General features: G+C 39.1%; 1 protein-coding gene across 1 annotated transcript in view; it reads right to left on the bottom strand.

The window, feature by feature from the left end:
• AP2B1 (adaptor related protein complex 2 subunit beta 1) overlaps positions 1–21124 on the bottom strand; it is a 131746-nt gene that overhangs the window by 102781 nt on the left and 7841 nt on the right. Inside the window, exons 3-5 of the mRNA XM_077852219.1 lie at positions 16818–16923; positions 9433–9568; positions 7793–8038 (exon numbers count right to left, since the gene is read on the bottom strand). Coding sequence (XP_077708345.1) covers positions 7793–8038; positions 9433–9568; positions 16818–16923 — 488 coding nt within the window. The remainder of the gene's footprint in view (positions 1–7792; positions 8039–9432; positions 9569–16817; positions 16924–21124) is intronic.

Genomic DNA, 21124 nt, shown 5'->3' with positions numbered 1-21124 from the left:
GACATTTGTGTTAAAACAGGTGAAGTTCAAATAAAATCTGTACTTTAGTTAATAATAATGTACCAATGCTAATTTTTAGTTTTGACAAATGTGCCATGGTTATGTAAGATGTTAACATGAAGTGAAACTGAGTGAAGAGTATATGCAAACTTTCTGTACTATCTTTGCAACTTTTCTGTAAATCTAGAATTATTCCTCCACAAATGAGCTTATAAAAAAACCCTGGGGATGCCTGGGTGGCTCAGCGGTTGAGCGCCTGCCTGCGGCTCAGGGAGTGATCCTGGAGTCCTGGAACTGAGTCCCACATCAGGCTTCCTGCAAGGAGACTGCTTTTCCCTCTGCCTGTGTCTCTGCTTCTGTGTGTCTCTCATGAATAAATACAATCTTAAAAAAAGCAAACAAACCTGTAAGTTGGTAATAACTGATAAAATAAAAATTGAGAATGAATTTTTTAAAAGAAGTGAGAATTACAGAAAGATTTCCAGAGTTTATTATAAAGGAAAACAAAAACATTTGGTTCCCTTGTAAGGAGAAACAAAAAAGCATTCAGATGGATCAGGGAAATTCGAGAGCTGGGCAGTAAGCCTCATATCCAAGCAATGAGTCTACTTACTCCATTTCTGCAGAAATTAATAGTAGATACTCCATTAGTACCAAATATAACATTACTCACTTGGGGGAACCCAGACAGACTGCACATATTACCTCCCACATTACTGGTTATTTTTTTTTTAATTTTTTAAAAATTTTTTATTTATTTATGATAGTTAGAGAGAGAGAGAGAGAGGCAGAGACACAGGCAGAGGGAGAAGCAGGCTCCATGCACCGGGAGCCCGACGTGGGATTCGATCCCGGGTCTCCAGGATTGCGCCCTGGGCCAAAGGCAGGCGCCAAACCGCTGCGCCACCCAGGGATCCCCACATTACTGGTTATTAAGTGCCTACCACATACTGACACTTTCACACATGCCTAATATTGTACCAAGCTCTAGAACTCCTTTATGGACTTTTGGCATGAAGAGCATTATGCATTTCTCATTTATGTATGAGATTTTAATATATATGAAATGTATACCCTACTTATTAATATACATTTAGGAATAACAAGTCATATAAAGTAGTAAATTAAGTGAGGTCATTAAGTTTTTCTATGTGTTTTAGATCTATCTTTAATAGAAAATTTAACATAGCCCACAGGACATCATTTATTTTTTTTTTAAGATTTATTTATTTATTCATGAGAGACAGAGAGAGAGAGAGACAGAGACATAGGTAGAGGGAGAAGCAGGCTTCCCATAGAGAGCCCAATGCAGGACTTGATCCAGGATCACGCCCTGAGCAAAAGGCAGACACTCAACCACTGAGCCACCCAGGAGTCCCAACATCATGTATATTCTGATAAAAATCCTCGCATTTACAAAGTCATCTAGAGACTTGAGTTTTTCAATATGTATCATCTCAGACTGATGACAAACCACAACTTTCTAAGTCCTAAATAAAAAAAATTATAATGATCAGAAAGTATGCAATGTTAGCTCTGTTCCTCAATAGTTATTTACCAAATATCAGGCACTATTTTAAATTACTCCTTCGTATTCGAAATAATTGGTAAAACAGGCATCATTACATTCATTCTACAGATGAGGAAACTGAAGCTCATTTTAAATAACTTGCTCAAGGCAACGTTTCTAGTGAGCAGCCACTCTGGCCCAGAAGGCCATATGCTATTTCCATAATCCAAATTTTTGCAACTTAGCACTACTAAATTTGGGGATGGGTGACTATTTGCTATAAGGGGCTGTCCTGTACATTGTAGAATGTTTAAAGTATCCCTGGACTCTACCTACTAGATGCCAGTAGCACCCCTCCCATTAGTTGTGACAACCAAAAAAGTGTTTCCACATATTGCATATTGCCAGATGTCCCCTAGGAAGCAACACTGCTCCCAGTTGACAACCACTGCCATAATACTACGCTGCTTCCACATGCTGGTGTTGGAGATGATCACTGAAAAGATGTGACTGCCAAATGACCTGTGAACTGGAACCCAGCCCTTAGAGGTTTCTCATCCTATGCCCATCCTTAGAACGGGGTTCCATTACTTTCACCTGCATGGTATACATGACGGAAGCCAGTTAGGGCCTCTTTATAAACTTTTAAGATTTGACAGGCAGGTCCCAGGCATCCACACTGTCCTGCTGCCACCCAAGACAAGCCTTGTGTGTAAGCTCTCTTTGCTTATTAGAAGTGCCATCTACCGATCTGTAGTATTCCACCTCTTTCATCTCTCTGCCTTCCAATTCAAGGGGGCTGGTTTCAGATTATACCAGGGAAGTTCCTAGAAGGCTTAAAAACCAACAGCTGGCTAGCACACAGTTAAAATACATTTTCTGAGAAGAGGTTAGTTTTTATAAAACAACTTTCCAGAATCAGTTCCAATTAAAAGAAGCTGGTGGTTTTAGCCAGAACCTTTGCTAAATGCTATTGTGGGACAAACAGGCTATTCTGAGAATATACGACTTGTTCAGAACACTCAACAAATACAAACAGGTTTTTTACTTATTTAGTAATTTGTGCTTTGGTGGGAGGCAGAGCAGTGGAAGAGAGGCTTCCAAGGGGCAGCTCTCTGAGTAATGGAAGCAGAACTGAGAAGGCTTGGAAGATAGAAATCAAAGGGGCAAAGTCCCTAGGCCAACAGTACTCAGGAGAACAGAGTTCACAAACTAAAGCAAACTGCTCGGTGGGGCTGTTGAGTCAGTCTCTGGAGCAGCAGACTCTGTCATGAACATATTAACTGAAGTCAGAATGCCTCAAATGCCTTAGAAGAAAATATATATATATATATATAAATATAGAAAGGAAAATCCTAATGTGTGGGCAAAATGCTACAGAATAGTCACTATCACCCAAAAGTCCATTTTTTTTTTTTGTAAATATACACTTAGTGGAAGTTAAAAAAATTCTGACATCTGTGAAGAAATGTGGGAGCTATTTTTCTGTAGCTCCAAAGTGGTTTCTCATTCTGAATACAGGTTAACTTTCAAAATAACGAATAATAAAATCTGTGTCTGAAAATAAATTTGGCTCTAATTCTCTCAAAGTAGATTGTACTGTATGAATTTGTACAGCTATCAAAGGAATCAGGACATTTGAAGCTACTATTGTAGCAATAATGTTAACATTTGCCTAATGTCTACTTCATGATTACCCAGCAGGAGCCATTACTCTCGGGCTCCCATGAGCCAAGTACCTAAATACATGCTTCTTATGCAACAGCTCAATAAATACTCCCAACACTTTTCTACAATGGTTCCCCTCATTCAGCAGAAGAGGAAACAAAAAGGAAGTTGAGCTAGATTTTAACAAAAAATGTTTTTACTTCAAAGCCTACCTTTTCTCCTTTAAATAGTATTTCACTGAAAGTCCGCTATGATATAAAGGGTATAACTGCAGGAAAATGAGGCGTGATTCCCCACAGAAGGGGAATGAGAACACACTAAAGTTCTATCACTTGCAGCAAGTAGCCCCAGGAATCAGCCTGAAGGTCAAAATAACCCGCAAAAAATTCAGATCTTGATCAACATTTTACTCTCAGATTTCAAAGTCGCTTCTGCAGGTGTTCTAGTGCTCTCACATGTAGGATGACCTGAAATGCACTAAGAAAATTCCCAAGGCAGAACCCCCTGGAAATGTTCATTTTAAGTTTTGTGAGAGATTCTAATACTTGCTGGTGCAGTGCTGCCACCATGCGGAACAACTGCAAAAGTGGGGCAAAATTACTCCTCAGGAGCAAGAAGAGAGGACTCATGCCCATCATCACAGTAAGAGGACAGCACTTCCATAGTAAGACAGATAAAGACTTCCATATGTTCAAAATCTTAACCATTTCAAGAAAATGAACTGTTCTACAGGTATATGTGTAAATATACACACCTACACCCTGTCACATACATACATACATCCATGAAGGCAGTGACCAGTAATGGGTGTTGGGATTCAGAACTAGGTCAAGATCCTGGCTACGTTACCAGCAGTCTGATTTTGGGAAAATGGCCTGAGCAGACATTTTTTGATCTCTAACATGGAATACCCTCCACTTCACTGGGAAGATATGAGAACTATGTAATATACCTAAAAGCATCTACCTGGCATAGTACGCAATTACATTTAAATTCCCTTTTTCAGGGCAGCCCAGGTGGCTCAGCGGTTTAGTGCCACCTTCAGCCCAGGGTGTGATCCTGGAGACCCGATTGAGTCCCACTTCGGGCTCCCTGCATGGAGCCTGCTTCTCCCTCTGCCTGTGTCTCTGCCCCTCTCTCTCTCTCTCTGTCTCTCATGAATGAATAAATAAAATATTAAATAAATAAATAAATAAATAAATAAATAAATAAATAAATAAATAAATTCCCTTTTTCCTAATGACACCTGGTCATCAGAAACCTTAGGAATTTCTCAGGTGTTTGAGCTACTGTACTGTACATTCATGCACTCATCTGTTTCCTATAAACAGCATTTGACCCGGCTGATAAAAAAAGGAAAATCAGTGGTCTAAATGCCAGTGGTAAGGCTTTTTGGTAAAAAGCAGGACATACAGTAGAGATGAAGAGTACAGGTTCAAGATCAAAAGCAGGCATGTATATTTTAACCCAAGCTTTTCAATTCTTTACTAAAACAAGCATGAAGAGCTCAAAAAATGATTTGAATCTAAGGCCAGGGCAAGAGTAGGGCAAGCAAGGCACAAATTTAAGGAGGCATTCCACTTTCAGGCTTGTGCAGGTATAGAGGTGACGCCTAAATATGAGTACCACCTTAAATTTTGCACTCTGTACACTTTGCTAGAGCTCGGTGGAACAATACTAGGGAAACAATATCGGGAAAATTCTGCTACTGACAAAAAAATCTGACAAGAATCAGAAAGATTTTCTATTTGGAGGGCAATAGGTCCAACAATAATGCTGATATGTGCTCTAGAAAAATCAACAATAAAGACAGTAAAATAAGTCATTCCTGAAAGTTTCTCAAAATCTACCAAGTAATCTTAAATTTTCTCTAAAGCTTTCTCAAAGATAATTGTGAAAATCTCTCCAAATCACCTCCTGATTTGTAAAAACAGGTTAAGAAATTTTAAGAGTATTATAGTTTATTATAGTGTTTTATTACATTCAAAGAGACCCATTGATGTGTTGCCTGTTTAAATCACATATGTGTAAGTATGAAACGGGGGACAACAGATGATGATAAATGGGCTCATTTTATTTATCTATTGTTTTCATTTAGTCACTCTAAGTTTGAATACGTTTGAAAATTCCAATAATAAAAAGTAAACATATGTATAAACACATATATTACTTGAGAATATGGTGGGCTGGACAAAAACCAGTCCTTCCTCCACAATAAAAACTTAAAATAGGTCAAATTAGGCTTGTTCCAGAATCCTTCCATCCTCTCAACTGGACAAAAATCTAAGCGCTTGGGTACCAAACAAACGAACAAAAATTCTTTATTAAACCATCAGTTAGCCCCTATCCCTGACCATCTAATTTTACAGGTTCTATTTCAAGAAATTTACATTATTGCAAAGATGCCTTTTTCTCCCTAAACTGGAAATACCTATATGAGTTATAATTCATTTTCACCTCACATTGTTAGCCCCACTGGGTATTTAACAAGTTTCCATGGATTGCATGATATCCTGTTTATTTGGAAGCCTGAAACCTGGAGCATGGAGCCCAAACACTTATTATCTTCTCATTTGTCCTCAAGTAGAAAATTTCAAAGACAGTGGCTCAGGGTAAGAGTGACTCAAAAGCAACACCAAAACACAACTTGGGACCAGCTAAACATTCTATAAAATAGATACTAATGCCTTGTATCTTTCCTTATGGAATTAAAAAAAAAAAAAAAAGTGCCACATGGTCTTACTCGAGGGAAAAAAAGAAAGGTTGAATCTTCTAATGCTGGTGGTGATACCTATCAGAAGTCATGGTTTAAGCACATATATACCTGCACCAGCTTCTGTGCCTGGAAGGTGGCTACAAGATTTTTTTTTTTAAGATTTTTATTTATTTATTCATGAGAGACACAGAGGGAGAGAGAGGCAGAGACACAGGCAGAAAGAGAAGCAGGCTTCATGCAGGGAGCCCGATGCAGGACTCCATCCCCGGACTCCAGGATCACACCCTGGGCCAAAGGCAGGTGCTCAACCGCTGAGCCACCCAGGCATCCCATGGCTAAAAGATTCCTAATGATAGGTACCACAGTACCTTAAAACAAAACAAAACAAAACGTGGTTTTCTTCATCCCTTGACCTTGATGCTAAACTTGAAAGATAATAAAAGCCAAGGCTATTCAAAGAATAAGATGAACCAGATGAAATATTAAAGCAGAGATCTGAGCACATGATTTGCAAGTAAGAGACAATGTCTATTTCAAGGCAAATTCCAACTCTATTTCAAAAAGTTCAACAACAAAGAAAGCATTCAGAGGTTATCCAGTGATTAACTCAAAGTTATTCACCTCCAAGTAAATAGTGCATTAGGCAAAAAGGGGAGGCCTTATTCCTCCATCTTCTCAATAATGGCACCTAGTAATCAATCACTCCATTCAAATGAGCTCCAGTTACTAGCAGAGTCAACAGACCACTTGGGACTTTCTCCCCTTCATTATACGGACAAAGTTAAAAATATTAGTAAGAGAAATAAAAGGTCCTCAAACTTTAAAGTGTTATGTTCTAGCTGCCAAACACTTAGAATGTTAATTGTCAAAAAGAATTTTGTCTTAGAATTTTCCTGTATAAGAATGCATTACAATAATTAGGCAATAAATAAAACTTTGTTTCTACTCCCACACCAGAAAAGACCACAAACGTCTGAAGAAATAATCTTTAAAAAAACTGATATAGGGACGTCTGTGTGGGTCAGCGGTTGAGCATCTGCCTTCGGTTCAGAATGTGATCCTGGGGTCCTAGGATACAGTTCTGCATCAGGCTCCCTGCAGGGAGCCTGTTTCTCCTCTGCCGATGTTTCTGCCTCTCTCTGTGTGTCTCTCATGAATGAATAAAAAAAAAAATATATATATATACATATATATATAAATATATATAAATTTAAGGTAAAACTCAAAAAATTATTAAAGAGCCAAGGTTTCTGAGCAAACACAGGGGTAGGTATGATACAAAGGTTTGCTTTAAGACCCCCGTATTTTAGTAGCACTTGGTTTTCACTTGAGAAAACAACTAATGTGTGAGACATAATCTGAGGGACACACAGAATTCATGTTTCTCATAGCTAATCTGTTTCAATATCCCAGAGACAAGATTTGTTTTAAATATGCTTTTTAGGGGATCCCTGGGTGGCTCAGCGGTTTGGTGCCTGCCTTTGGCCCAGGGCATGATCCTGGAGTCCCGGGACCGAGTCTTGCGTGGGCTCCCGGCATGGAGCCTGCTTCCCCCTCTGCCTGTGTCTCTGCCTCTCTGTCTATCATGAATAAATAAATAAATAAATCTTTAAAAATTTTTAAAATAAAAATAAACATGCTTTTTAGGAAAGCCTCGGTGGCTCAGAGGTTTAGCGCTATCTTCGGCCCAGGGCGTGATCTTGGAGACCCAGGATGGAGTCCCATATTGGGCTTCCTGCATGGAGTCTGCTTCTCTCTCTTGCCTGTGTCTCTGCCTCTGTCTCTCTCTGTGTCTCTCATGAATAAATAAATAAATAATCTTAAAAAAATAAAATAAACATTCTTTTTAAAGGGATGCATTTTAAGTACTGCTCTCTATAAAAGCAGAAGCTTATTACCATTGGATTTGAATCTGCTATGAGATCCCGCAGAGAATCCAGAAATCCCTGATCTTCCACCATTTGGGCATTGATATCATGGAGTTTTGCCACACAAACTGCTGCTGTTTTCCGAACATAGGGATCTTCATCCTTCAAGCACTTGCGTAGAGGCTCACAGAGATATTCTGTAATCTTGTCCACCCGGATGCACCCCATGGTCCTGACTGCCAAGGCCCGAATTAGAGGATTGGGATCTTCACAATCCTAAAAAGAAAGAGAAAGAGAGAAAGAGAGAAAGAGAGAAAGAAAGAGAAAGAGAGAGAGAGAGGAGAGAAAAAAGAAAAAGAGGAAGAGGAAGAAGAAAAAAAGAAAAAAATCATTGACAACTACAGGTATACATGGTGACTAAAAAGTAAACAGTCTAGTTTATACAAGCCTCAGAAGAACATTTCCTTTATGTAAGCTTCCAGTTACACTCTGTATCAGACACTAATCCCCCATACTATTGTTTCCTAAGTACAAATCTTAATTGCCTATTTAAGAGCTTAGGTTAGGAATTCATTTAACTATTTTACAAACACAATGAAGAAATGCCCAGTAGTATTCATTCCAGGGTGAGGCAGAAGTCAACTGGTATTACCATCACCATGGCTGTTACTGTATGTGCCTTAACAACAGGAAAAAAATGAGGAATTGGAAAAACGCGTACCACTCCCGAGTCAGTCTGCAAATATCCCCAACCCTGCACATGCATTCACTTTCTTGCTCTCTCAAATGAATAAATCTTTTTTTTTTTTTTTCCAAATGAATAAATCTTAAAAGGAGATCTTACAAGGATGAAATGATTTTTCATCTTTATGTTTGGAATCTGCTTTAAAATTATCCATTAGGAGGAGTGGGAGTCAGGAAAGCATGTATAGGGAGAATAAATAAGATTGGTCATGGGTTGGGGTGCCTGGGTGCTTAAGCATCTGCCTTCAGCTTAGGTCATGATCCCAGGGTCCTGCTTCCTGCTCAGTTGAGAATCTCCTTCCCTCTCTCCCTCTGTTCCTCCCACGGCTTGTGCACTCTCTCTCAAATAAATAAATAAAATCCTAAGGAAAAAAAAAAAAAGACTTGTCACGGGCTGGTAACCACTGAAACTACAAGATGGGGATTTAGGGATTTAGAATACTATTCCCTCTACTTGAATATGTTTGGAAGTTTCCAGAATAAAAAAAAAAAATGGGTGTTAAGACCTATTAAGTAAAAACAGAAGTAGTTACTCCTTGAGTTTCTACTACTTCTGACCCATAAGCTTAATTTTCCCCATGATAAATAGATAAAACCCAGGTTACTGAAACTTCAATGATACGCCTAACCTTTGTCAGCCTGGGAAGGTTTCTTCTGGCTTTCTTCTCCCATCTGGCAAGGATGCACCAAAACCAGCTAACAGAAGGCTCTCCATATGGTTTGAACTGGATGACAAATGCTGGCATAAAGAATGCTTAAAAACCTGAACACTCATAGTCACTGCCAGTACTTCTCTAGAGGCTCTCTTTTGCAACAGAGGTTGCTTATTTGCAATGCAGACATTACCTACATCAAACAATACTTCCTGAAAAGCCTACTTGAGGTAGACGAGACTGGTCTTGAGTTCCTAGGGGTGGAAATGTTACCTTCACAAAGCTGTTGACAGCCATGATGGCCATGTCTGGCTGACTCTTGGCATAGTTCATCAAATAGAGATAAACAAGCTTCTTTAATTCCAGGTTGTCGGTTTGCATACAGTTCACTACATCTGGAAAAAGAGAGCTGAGAAGAGAAGAAAGAAAAGGAAAATGAATAGATGTTGGTGCCAAGCTATTGGATAGAATATGGAGAAATAGCCTTTACAAAGTGATCTGATGCAAAGAAGTATGTCCCCACAGTGATAACAATTAACACTGATCTCAATTTCTAAGGAAACTGTAGTACAAGACCCAAGAAGATCTCTAAAATAGATTTAAGGGGATCCCTGGGCGGCTCAGCGGTTTAGCGCCTGCCTTTGGCCCAGGGCGCAATCCTGGAGTCCCGGGATCGAGTCCCATGTCGGGTTCCCGGCATGGAGCCTGCTTCTCCCTCCTCCTGTGTCTCTGCCTCTCTCTCTCTCTCTGTCTATCATAAATAAATAAATCTTTAAAAAAAAATAAAAATAAAAAATAAAATAGATTTAAGAAACTTTTCATTGTTAGCAAAAATTTTTTTTAAGTTTATTTATTTATTCATGAGAGTCACCAAGAGAGAGAGGGAGGCAGAGACACAGATAGAGGGAGAAGCAGGCTCCTCGCAGGGAGCCCGATGTGGGACTCGATCCTGAATCCCGGGATCATGCCCTGAGACAAAAGCAGATGCTCAAACGCTGAGCCACCCAGGCGTCCCAGCAAATTTTCTAACAAAAGTAGAGCAATATGGGTAGCCTGGTGGCTCAGCGGTTTAGTGTCACCTTTAGCCCAGGGCCTGATCCTGGAGACCCGGGATCATGTCCCATGTCAGGCTCCCTGCATGGAGCCTGCTTCTCCCTCTGCCTGTGTCTCTGCCTCTCTCTCTGTCTCTCTCATGAATAAATAAAAAAATCTTAAAAAAAAAAAAAAAAAAGTAGAGCAATATAATGAACCCAATATATCCATCACCCAGCTGCAAAGAAGCATTAATACATGTCCAATCTTGTTTTATACATGTCCTCAATCCAATATCCCTTCCCCTGTCCCTATCCCACCTAGTTGCTCTGGATTTTTTTCCCAACATAGAACTTGAACTCATGACCCTGAGATCAGGACCTGAGTTGAGATCAAGAATTGCACACTTAACCGACTGAGCTACCCAGGAGCCCCAGTCTGGATTATTTTTAACGAAATCCTAGACATTATGTAATTTCATACATATTTTAGGGCATATCTTTAGGAATCTTGTTTTTTATTTGTATTTATTTATTTTTTTTTTGAATCTTGTTTTTTAAAAGCACAATCTTTATCACACACAGAAATTAACAGTAATTCTACATATTGCAGGTTCGAAGCACTATGGCTGCTACGTTTTTAATGTTCATATTCTATCCTTGGGCAGTGGGAACTTACTCAGCTAGCTTCTGAGTTCCTGTGATGTAATCCTGCATTTTCATCAGCCTCCTCACTTTCTGGTAGGACACAATTCACTAACCAAGATTTCTTTGTACATTTCTAATCTCAAAACTGAAACCAGTCATTTTTCTAAGAAGTCTTGACTCCCTTCTAGAATTTATTCTTAATATTACAAACTCAGACAAATGAAAATTTCAGTGTCCTCAGATATAAAAGCTTACACTTTTCCAAAGTTCAAGTCATTTTATGATTTCCTACTCTCTTATAAAGCCAAACAGTGGCTTTATTTTGGAATGGCCTCCAAATCATTAGTTTGGAAGGAATGAATTTATTTGATTTTAAAATATAAGCTGTATTTTTTCAAGTACACGTTAACTATAATTTTTTAGGAGAGACTGGTAATTAACCTTCCTCCTAGGCTTTATCAAAGTACTACATAAATTTTAAATACTTTTTTAAAAATTTATTTGAGAGAGAGAGAGAGAGAGAGAGAGAACAGGCACAAGCACGAGTGGGAGGGGCAAAGAGAGAAGGAGAAAGAATCCCAAGTAGACTCTGAGCCTTAGGTGGAGCTTGACCTCACAACCCTGAGATCATGACTGGAGCTGAAAACAAGAGTCAGATGCTTAACTTACTGTGCCACCCAGGAGCCCCTGAATTTTAAGAACTTAACAGCTTACTACAAGTACAGAAAAAGCAAACATCAATATATTTATATATTTATATATATATATATTTATATATATATCTCTACAGGAAAGAGAATGACTGAAATAACTAGTCACATGGTAATGGCTCCTGTACACACACACAATAAGCAGAAAGTTATTTACAAATAGGAAGATGTTTTGCAAAGTCAAAGAATCTACTATATCTCCAACAAACCAATGAGTTCTGCTCTAAATGTCATTTAACCTGAGTATACACACCTAATGTAGTTTCATGCACATGTATTCAATAAACATTACACTCCCCCAAAATGAATGTCTTACCATTTCCTAGAGTAACTCATGGGCAAAACAACTGTAAAATTGGTAATAAATGTGACACATTAGCAAATGTAAGATCCTGAATAATTCCAACAACCTGCACAAGATCAAGAAGATCTTGATCAAGAACAAGTTCTAGAGGTAAAAACTGTTAAGTACCAACCTATAAAGCTAGAAACCTCAACTTTCTACTATGGTAGCCACTAGTCATGTGTAGCTCACTGGCAATGTGACCAATCTGAACCGAAATGTGATGTATATATAAAACACACATTAGATCTTGAATATTTATTATGAAAAATACAACATAGGGATCCCTGGGTGGCGCAGCGGTTTGGCGCCTGCCTTTGGCCCAGGGCGCGATCCTGGAGACCCGGGATCGAATCCCACATCGGGCTCCCGGTGCATGGAGCCTGCTTCTCCCTCTGCCTATGTCTCTGCCTCTCTCTCTCTCTCTGTGACTATCATAAATAAATAAAAATTAAAAAAAAAATCTTAAAAAAAAAAAAGAAAAATACAACATAAAACACCTCATTAAATTTATTTCATGCTGAAATGATACTTTGGATGTACTGCATTAAGTAAAATATAAAATATACTGCATTAAGTAAAATCATCTGTATTTTCCTTTTTCAAACTTGGCTATCAGAAAATGTAAAATTATGTATGTGGTTCGCATTGTATTTCTACCACAGAACACTGAACTTGAAGTTACTTGCAAGTAACTGAAATGTGATCATCTACGAATACCTAATCTTTATTTATTCTGTTCCTTTGAGCTATCTAGGCCCAGTACAAATCCCATCTCCTACAAGAAGTGTTCCTCAACTATTCCTATTTACTTGGATCTCCCTTTTGCAGAACTCCTATTGCCTTTAATGTACACATTCTAGTACCTAATCACAAAACTGTATTTTATTATTCCCTAATTTTTCAAATTTTGGGTCTCCCCAACTACATAGTAAGTGCAGTGAAGGCTAAAAAAACATCTACTATCCTTTTAAATTATGATATGTGGGATAGCATAAGCACAAAATAAATCATTAGCAATTAACAGATTAACTAGTATTTACCAAGCATACAAAAGGAAACTCAAAGAGGTTTAACTTTTCTAGGTTATAGAAGTAATCTTGGTGAGAACACAAAGCCCACTAATCAAGTATGTTGACTCACCAGTTCATCAGTACTGATGTTCTCAAGCTACATTTATTCCTTGGCAAAAATAGCCCACCAGGGACTAGATTGATCCAGAGTAGGAAAACTATAACCTGTGCACGAAATACAGCCCACCACTACTTTTGCATGAGCCATAAGCTCAAAGTGGTTTTTAGATGGACATTTAATGATTTAATGATAGAGAATATTTACTTATTTACTTTGGACCCCAGTTAAACAAAACATTATGTGTCACCCCCCCGCAAAAGAATTCTATCTTCTCATTAGATTTGTAGTAGGAAATTATTATACTTAGGTTTCATCAACAAATTGTGGTAAATTGGTTGCTCTTTTGTTATATAATTGCCTATATAATATCTTCCACTTTTTTTTTTTTTTTTGCCTCTTGGATTACTACACCTAAAGTATTTCCTCTCTTGCCCTTCCCAGAAAAAGTATACCAACCTCTGAGATAGACGGTCACAGAACAGCAAGTTAAGAACTAAATGTGTATATGCTAACAAACAAAACTCCAGTAACAAAAACCACCTCAGAGCAGCAACACCTGAAGCACAAGAAGATATCGGAGTCTCTAACTGCCACGGTTTCGACCTGAGCCCCTGATCTGGTTGAGGAAGCTGCTCTCACCTTCCTGGTCTCAGGAAACCCTTTACACTCTAAAGATTATTGAGATCCCAAAGAGTTTTTGTTCATGTGGGTTATACCTTCTGATATTTTATGGTATCAGGAATTAAAACTGAGAAATATTTTAAAACACCGATCCATTTAAAATAATAAACGTGAGGGGATCCCTGGGTGGCGCAGCGGTTTGGCGCCTGCCTTTGGCCCAGGGTGCGATCCTGGAGACCCAGGATCGAATCCCACATCGGGCTCCCGGTGCATGGAGCCTGCTTCTCCCTCTGCCTATGTCTCTGCCTCTCTCTCTCTCTGTGTGACTATCATTAAAAAAAAAAAAAAAAAAAAATTAAAATAATAAACGTGGGACGTCAAGGTGGCTCAGTGGTTGAACGTCTGCCTTTGGCTCAGGGCGTGATCATGGGGTCCAGGATCCAGTCCTGTATCGGGCTCCCCTTGAGGAGTCTGCTTCTCCCTCTGCCTATGTCTCTGCCTCTCTCTCTCATGAATAAATATAATATTTAAAAAACAATAATAAATGCATTTCATATTAACAAACATTTTATTGCAAACATTTTTTATCTTTTAAAAATTAAGATGACAGCAGCTCGGGTGGCTCAGTGGTTTAGCACTGCCTTCGGCCCAGGGCCTGATCCTGGAAACCCGGGATTGAGTCCCGCGTTGGGTTCCCTGCATGGAGCCTGCTTCTCCCTCTGCCTGTGTCTCTGTCTCTCTCTCTCTCTTTCTCTCTGTGTGTCTCTCATGAATAAATAAAATCTTAAATAAATAATAATTAAGATGACATTGGTTCACCTGGGTGGCTCAGTGGTTGAGCATCTGCTTTTGGCTCAGGGTGTGATCCTGGGGTCTGGGATCGAGTCCCACATCTGGTTCCCTGCAGGAAGCCTGCTTCTCCCTCTGATCTGTGTCTCTGCCATTCCTCTCTCTGTCTCTCATGAATAATAAAATCTTTAAAAAAATTGTTTTTCGTTTTTCAAATCTCTTAATGTCTAGTTTAAGCAAAGATAGCTCCATCTTCATATTTGCCCCTGCATTCAACCTGCTGTAGAATATTGTTTTAATTGAAGTACAAGAAAATCATATACATATATTAATCGGAAAAGGGAAGAATTTTTTTTTTATTTGAGAGAGAGAGAGCTAATGAACAGGGGGAGGGGAAGAAGGAGAGGGAGAAGCAGACACCCGCTGAGCAGGGAGCCCAATTCAGGATTCGATCTCAGGACCCTAGGATCATGACCTGAGCCAAAGGTAGACACTTAACTAACTGAGGCACCCAGACACCCAAGGGAGGAGTATTTTAACGGTTTTTTCAGATTAACTGGATATTCCTTGATACATTAAAGCTAGATAAATACCTTGTTTTTCTTTTTCTTTTCTTTTTCAGTTCACAAATGGTAGTTCCATAAAAGTTAGTTGTAGGGGTGCCTGGGTGGCTCAGTGGGTTAACTGTCTGCTTTAGGTCATGATCACCTGTCACCTCAGGTCATGATCTCAAGACCATGGAATCAAGACCTGTATCGGGCTCTGTGCTCAGAGGAAAGTCTGCTTGAGATTCTCTTCCTCTGTCTCTTCCCTGCTTGCACATTCATGCTCTCTTCCTCGCTTTAAAATAAGTAAATCTTGGGGCAGCCCGGGTGGCTCAGTGGTTTAGCACCGCCTTCAGCCCAGGGCCTGATCCTGGAGACTGAGGATTGAGTCCCATATCGGGCTCCCTGCATGGAGCCTGCTTCTCCCTCTGCCTGTCTCTGTCTCTCATGAATAAATAAGTAAAATCCTAAAAATAAATAAATAAATAAATAAATAAATAAATAAATAAATAAATAAACAAACAAATAACATAAGTAAATCTTAAAAAAAAAAGTTGCTATGTGGAATCTGAAACCATATCAAACTTTTAATAATTAACTGCATTAAAATCTATTCGTTTGTCACTTATTTTGAATGGATCTTTTACCCATAATTTTGTGATATATGCATTGGTCATTTGGAAAATATTGGTTGAGTTTATGCAGATCTTCCCAATGATGATACAATCTATATAACAGAAAATAATACATTCACTAATTTCACCACCAAGCTCATTAGAGAAGTTTGTAATTACTGGGAAGCTGTCAAGCTCATGTTGCAAGATACAAGTTTTCCAACAATCTAATTTTTACTTTAAAGTTCGAAATGTATCTACTGTCAAATTTTTTCTCTAAAAGTGACAGGTTCACTTTGTTCATTTTTGAGAAAATGTCCCCAAATACTGAAGTCTGATTAACTATAATTTGTCAATCATTCCTTCACTTAAAAATGGTGTTCCCATTTCAAACAATTGTGCAAGGGCTTTTTTCCAAGTCAACTATCACACTTTGCTATGCCACAGAAGAGCTTTATGGATAACTCCTACTTTATCATATATTAAAATGATCTGTACTCAAGGTTCAAAACTTAATAAAATAAATTCTAAATGCTTCATGAAGAGTAGTCTTAAGTGAAACTGCCCTTTTTTCCTGCAAGTATTAGTGGTGACAAATACAAGAACTACTGTTACAGTTTGACACTGCTACTCTGATTCACACTAAGGCACCAGTAATGCAAATGTCAACACAATGAAAAAAGCAAATAATACTATGTGTAAGAATAGCTTTGACCTCACAAATCCCCCAGAAAGGATCTTGTGAATCCTTGGGGGCCTGTGGATAATCCGTACATATTTCCAAACGGTCTGGCTGAATTACAGAGGTGGGGAGAAAAGACATAATGGACTTTGTTAACATTGATTTTCATCTTGAATTCAGCAACTGAATCTACCATCGTAGAGTTAAGGACACTAGCTTGAACCGATTAAAGAACATATGAGCTTCTGCTTCTCAGTACACTTCTATCTTCTAAAACTACTTCAGCAGCAGGTCTATAACTGTGCCAGTTCTCAGGAGGTTTTATGCTAGATCTCTATGCAACAAAATCAAACTGGTTTCATTCTTCAGAAAAATTTAAGTCATGGTGTTAATGTAAAAGCAACTATACTTCCTCATGGTCTTTCAGTGGGACAAGCCCATTCTTATAGATTCTACAATTACGAAAGTTAAATGAAAAGTAGTAAAACCACAAACAGGGTATGGGTCAAAAGTGACCAACAGCAGGAGTGATTACCCTTACCTAACGTCCTTTCCCACAGTCATGGCAGCAATCACTTTCTTCACAGCCTCCTTCCTCTTTTCTTTCTTTTCATTATTGAGTTCAGCCTTTAATTCAAAGATTTCTCCTACAAAAGAGAGCAAACTGGTGAGATCCAAAGACCAGAAAACTAGAACAAAATACTACACTCTGTAATAAATGACAGCTGACCAGAGGCAGGGCAGCAACTAAAGAGAATTTAAAAATTACAGGACAGGTACAATTCAAATCCATAGAAGATTACTTGACCCATTGATAAAGATACCATCTTTGAGGTTATGGCCAGAGAGGAAGGTGCAATCCAGATCTTAGGAAGTACAGGAGTGGGGGAAAAAAACATATCTCATGATATCTTACTACAATAGGGAAGAAATGAAAGCTGAGTGATGATCTTCCATCAGAATTTCAAGGTCCCAAGGAAAAAATAAATGTAGGTACAAAACAGGTTCACAAATCTGTTTTCAAACCAAAGAGACTCCAGGTATCCACATTCATTCACTCAAGCTCAACTTAAAAAAAAAAAAAAAAAAAAAAGGGAACTGAGGTTCAAAGATCACAAAGCGAGTTCATGACAGAGCTGCCCTTAGAACTTGTCTCCTGACTGCTGAATCCAGAGGTTTCCGACGTGGGCCACACAGTAATGTTACCTGGGAGGTATTTATAAAAATAACAATTCTCAGATTCTACTCTGGACCAAATAAATCAGCCTATCAAGGAGAACTCATACATTCCTATTTTTTAAAGTTCCTCCAAGTGATTCTAACACACAACCAGACCTGAGAATCCCTGCTCTAATTAGCACTTTAAGAAGTTAATGGGCTTCAAGGCTCCATCTTATTCAATCGATCTAACAAAAAAATATAATCTTGAAGCTTCAAGAATGGTACAAACCAGAGTCATTTTTAAAGGCACAATCTTGAATGAGTGCTCAGGCCCTGCACTGTGAAATGCCAGGGCTGTCTGGCATCACTATCTTAAGGACCAGGCTCACCTATCTTCAGAAAGCTGGAGCTGAAAGAAAAGAAGGTAACAGGGTATCTGGGTGACTCAGTCAGTTAAGCATCTGCCTTCAGCTCAGGTCATGATCTCAGGGTCCTGGGATCAAGCCCCACATCTCGCTCCCTGCTCAACAGAGAGTCTGCTTCTCCCTCTGCTCCTTCCCCCTGCTTGTGCACTTGCTCTTTCTCCCAAATAAAATCTTTGTAAAAAAAAAATTTTTTTTAAAGAAGGTAATAGTCCTCAACTGGTTTTAAAAGAAAGAAGAGGGCAGCCCGGGTGGCTCAGCGGTTTGGTGCCTGCCTTCGGCCCGGGGCGTGATCCTGGAGTCCCGGGATCGAGTCCCACGTCGGGCTCCCTGCATGGAGCCTGCTTCTCCCTCTGCCTCTGTCTGTCTCTGCCTCTCTGTGTGTCTCTCATGAATAAATAAACAAAATTAAAAGAAAAACAAAATAAAGAAGAAAATACACCACTAAGCCCATTAAAAAAAAAAAAAAAAAAAAACAAGCTGGCTACTTTCAGTTCAACTTTCCATCTATACCCTTAAACTCTTCAACAATACTGCCATGTTTATGACTCCGCTTGATGTTCATTTTAACTAGATCTCATTCACCAGCATAGAAACAGTGGGGATAGCAAACTATGGAATCTGCTAAATCCTTTATATGGGAAGGATGAAACTGGTAAGAAACACAGATGTCGAGCACTAAAAAAGCCTGTTGTTATGTCAATATCCACTGCCAACAAGGCAAACAAATTAAAGTTACAAAAATCAGTTTTATTTAATCAACAACTGCAAAAATACCATAGCCAGAAAAGCTGGGCCCTTAAGAGTCATTCTCCTCTCCATCAAGTCCTCTGCTGCCAAATCTAGCTCTTAGGGATCCCATCATTTACTTCTAGGAACAGTAAAGGACAAGCAGCAGGGTTTCAAAAGTCTGAACTGTGAACAGCAGCCAGGAGCTGAAGAATTAAAACAGGATGTAACTGAAACTATTCCAATTCTAGCATAACCTTAAGGAATATGCTCCAGTGGCAGTTCTGGTGGGTGTTGCAGGAAGTAGAAGGAACACAGTCTATCCATTTTTTTTTTAAGATTTTATTTATTTATTCATAGAGATACAGAGAGAGAATGAGAGGGAGAGACACAGGCAGAGGGAGAAGCAGGCTCCATGCAGAGAGCCTGACGTGGGACTCGATCCAGGGTCTCCAGGATCATGCCCTGGGCTGCAGGCGGCGCTAAACCGCTGTGTCACCGGGGCTGCCCATGTCCATTTTTTAAAATATGGTATTTACCAGCTGTGATTCAATCTGCAGGTCTTAAACTTTTACAAATACCTGAATGAAAAAGGGTTACCAGGACTCATTATAAGAGAAGGTTTGAAGAGTTAGGTGATGTTTCTTTTTTTTTAATTATTATTATTATTATTATTATTAAAGATGTATTTATTTTAGAGGAAGAAGGGGGAAAAAAAGAGGGAGAGACTCTCAAGCAGACTCCCTGAGTGTAGAGCCCGATGATCAGGACTCAACCCCACAACCCTGAAATCATGACTTGAGCCAAAACCAAGAATCAGATGCTTAACCGACTGAACCACCCAAGCGCTCCGAGTTAGGTGAGTTTTTAAATGACACCTTTTTAAAAATAATAAATAAATAAATAACACCTTTTTATGTCCTAGACATCTTGGTCATCAAAGCACACAAAATGTTAACAGAAGAAGTACTATTTCAGAGAATCAAAAAAAAAAAAAAAAAAGCTGAAAATGAATGACAAGCAAGGTTAATGGTTTTTCTGAAGTGTAAACAAGGAAGATAGGGATCTTTTTATGTCAACATAGACATCTTGGTCATCAAAGAACACAAAATGTTAACAGAAGAAGTACTATTTCAGAGAATCAAAAAAAAAAAAAAAAAGAAAGAAAAAAAAAGCTGAAAATGAATGACAAGCAGGGTTAATGGTTTTTCTGAAGTGTAAATAAGGAAGATAGGGAAGAAGCTGGTAGGAGCCAAAGAGTGCAACAAGTGAGACATGGTATCTCATACTCATAACTTTATTAAATTCTTAAATTTTTCCTTTCCTCCACCCCCTAATCAAATCTACCAAACACGGCTAGCAGCTAACATGGTTCTCAATCTTGGCCACAGATGAGAGAAAGGTGGGGATCTTTAAAAAAAAAAAATCCCACACCCAGGCCATATCCCAGAACAATGAAATCAGGGTATCTCAGTTGCAAGGACTTAGATAATTAGTATTGTTTTACATTTACCTGGATAATTCCAATGTGTAGACAAGGTTGAAAGCCACTGACTAGTAGATGACAAAAAGAAGAAACTCACTATGTGAGTTTTCCATATTGTAATAGAAGAACTTGTTTACCCTATGTAACTCCAAATGCCCAGAACAGGACAGATATGTTTGCACTTTCTAGAAAATGTTTTGGTGCTCTTTGCTCACTCCAGGGCACCACAGTGTGCCCTCCTATTTTTTTTTTTTTTTTTTAAGAGTTTGAGTAATCTCTACACTCAATGTGGGACTCAAACTCATGACCCCAAGATCAAGAGTTGTATGCTCCACCAACTAAGCCAGCCAGGTGCTCATATATTCTCCTTTATTAGCTGCAGGTTTTGATAATGTCCTTCATAGCAATTTTACCACCATTCCCTTTAGGCCAGGATCCAATCCAGGGTCATATGTTAGATTTATTGTCATGTCTCTTGAGTCCTTTTTTTTTTTTTTTTAAGATTTTATTCATAGACACACACACACACACACACACACACACACACACACACACACACACACACGGGGGGGGGGGGGAGGGGGAGGGAGAGGGGGAGGGGGGGGAGAGAGAGAGAGAGAGAGAGAGAGAGAGAGAGGCAGAGACACAGGCAGAGGGAGAAGCAGGCTCCATGCAGGGACCCCGACATGGGACTCGATCCCAGGTCTCCAGGATCACACCCTAGGCTGCAGGCGGCACTAAACCGCTGCGCCACGGGGGCTGCCCTCTTGAGTCTTCTTTAATCTGAAACAGTTCTTCGGCTTTGTCTTTCATGATACGATTTTTTAAAGCTATCGGGCAGTTATTTTATAGAATGCCCTCAGTTTGGGCATGTTATGGGTGTTCCCTCATGATTATACTCTGAGATTATGCATCTTGATAAGCGTAATTCTTAGGGGATGTTATATTCTTCTCAGTACATGACATCAGAGACAAATAATGCTAATGTGTCCCATTACTGATGATGTTAACATTGAAGACTTGGTTAAGGGAGTAAACAGGTTCCGGCAT

The sequence above is a fragment of the Canis aureus genome, chromosome 16 (assembly GCF_053574225.1).
Source record: "Canis aureus isolate CA01 chromosome 16, VMU_Caureus_v.1.0, whole genome shotgun sequence".
In the NCBI taxonomy this organism is placed as follows: domain Eukaryota; kingdom Metazoa; phylum Chordata; class Mammalia; order Carnivora; family Canidae; genus Canis; species Canis aureus.
This window is presented reverse-complemented; position numbering and strand designations above follow the sequence as displayed.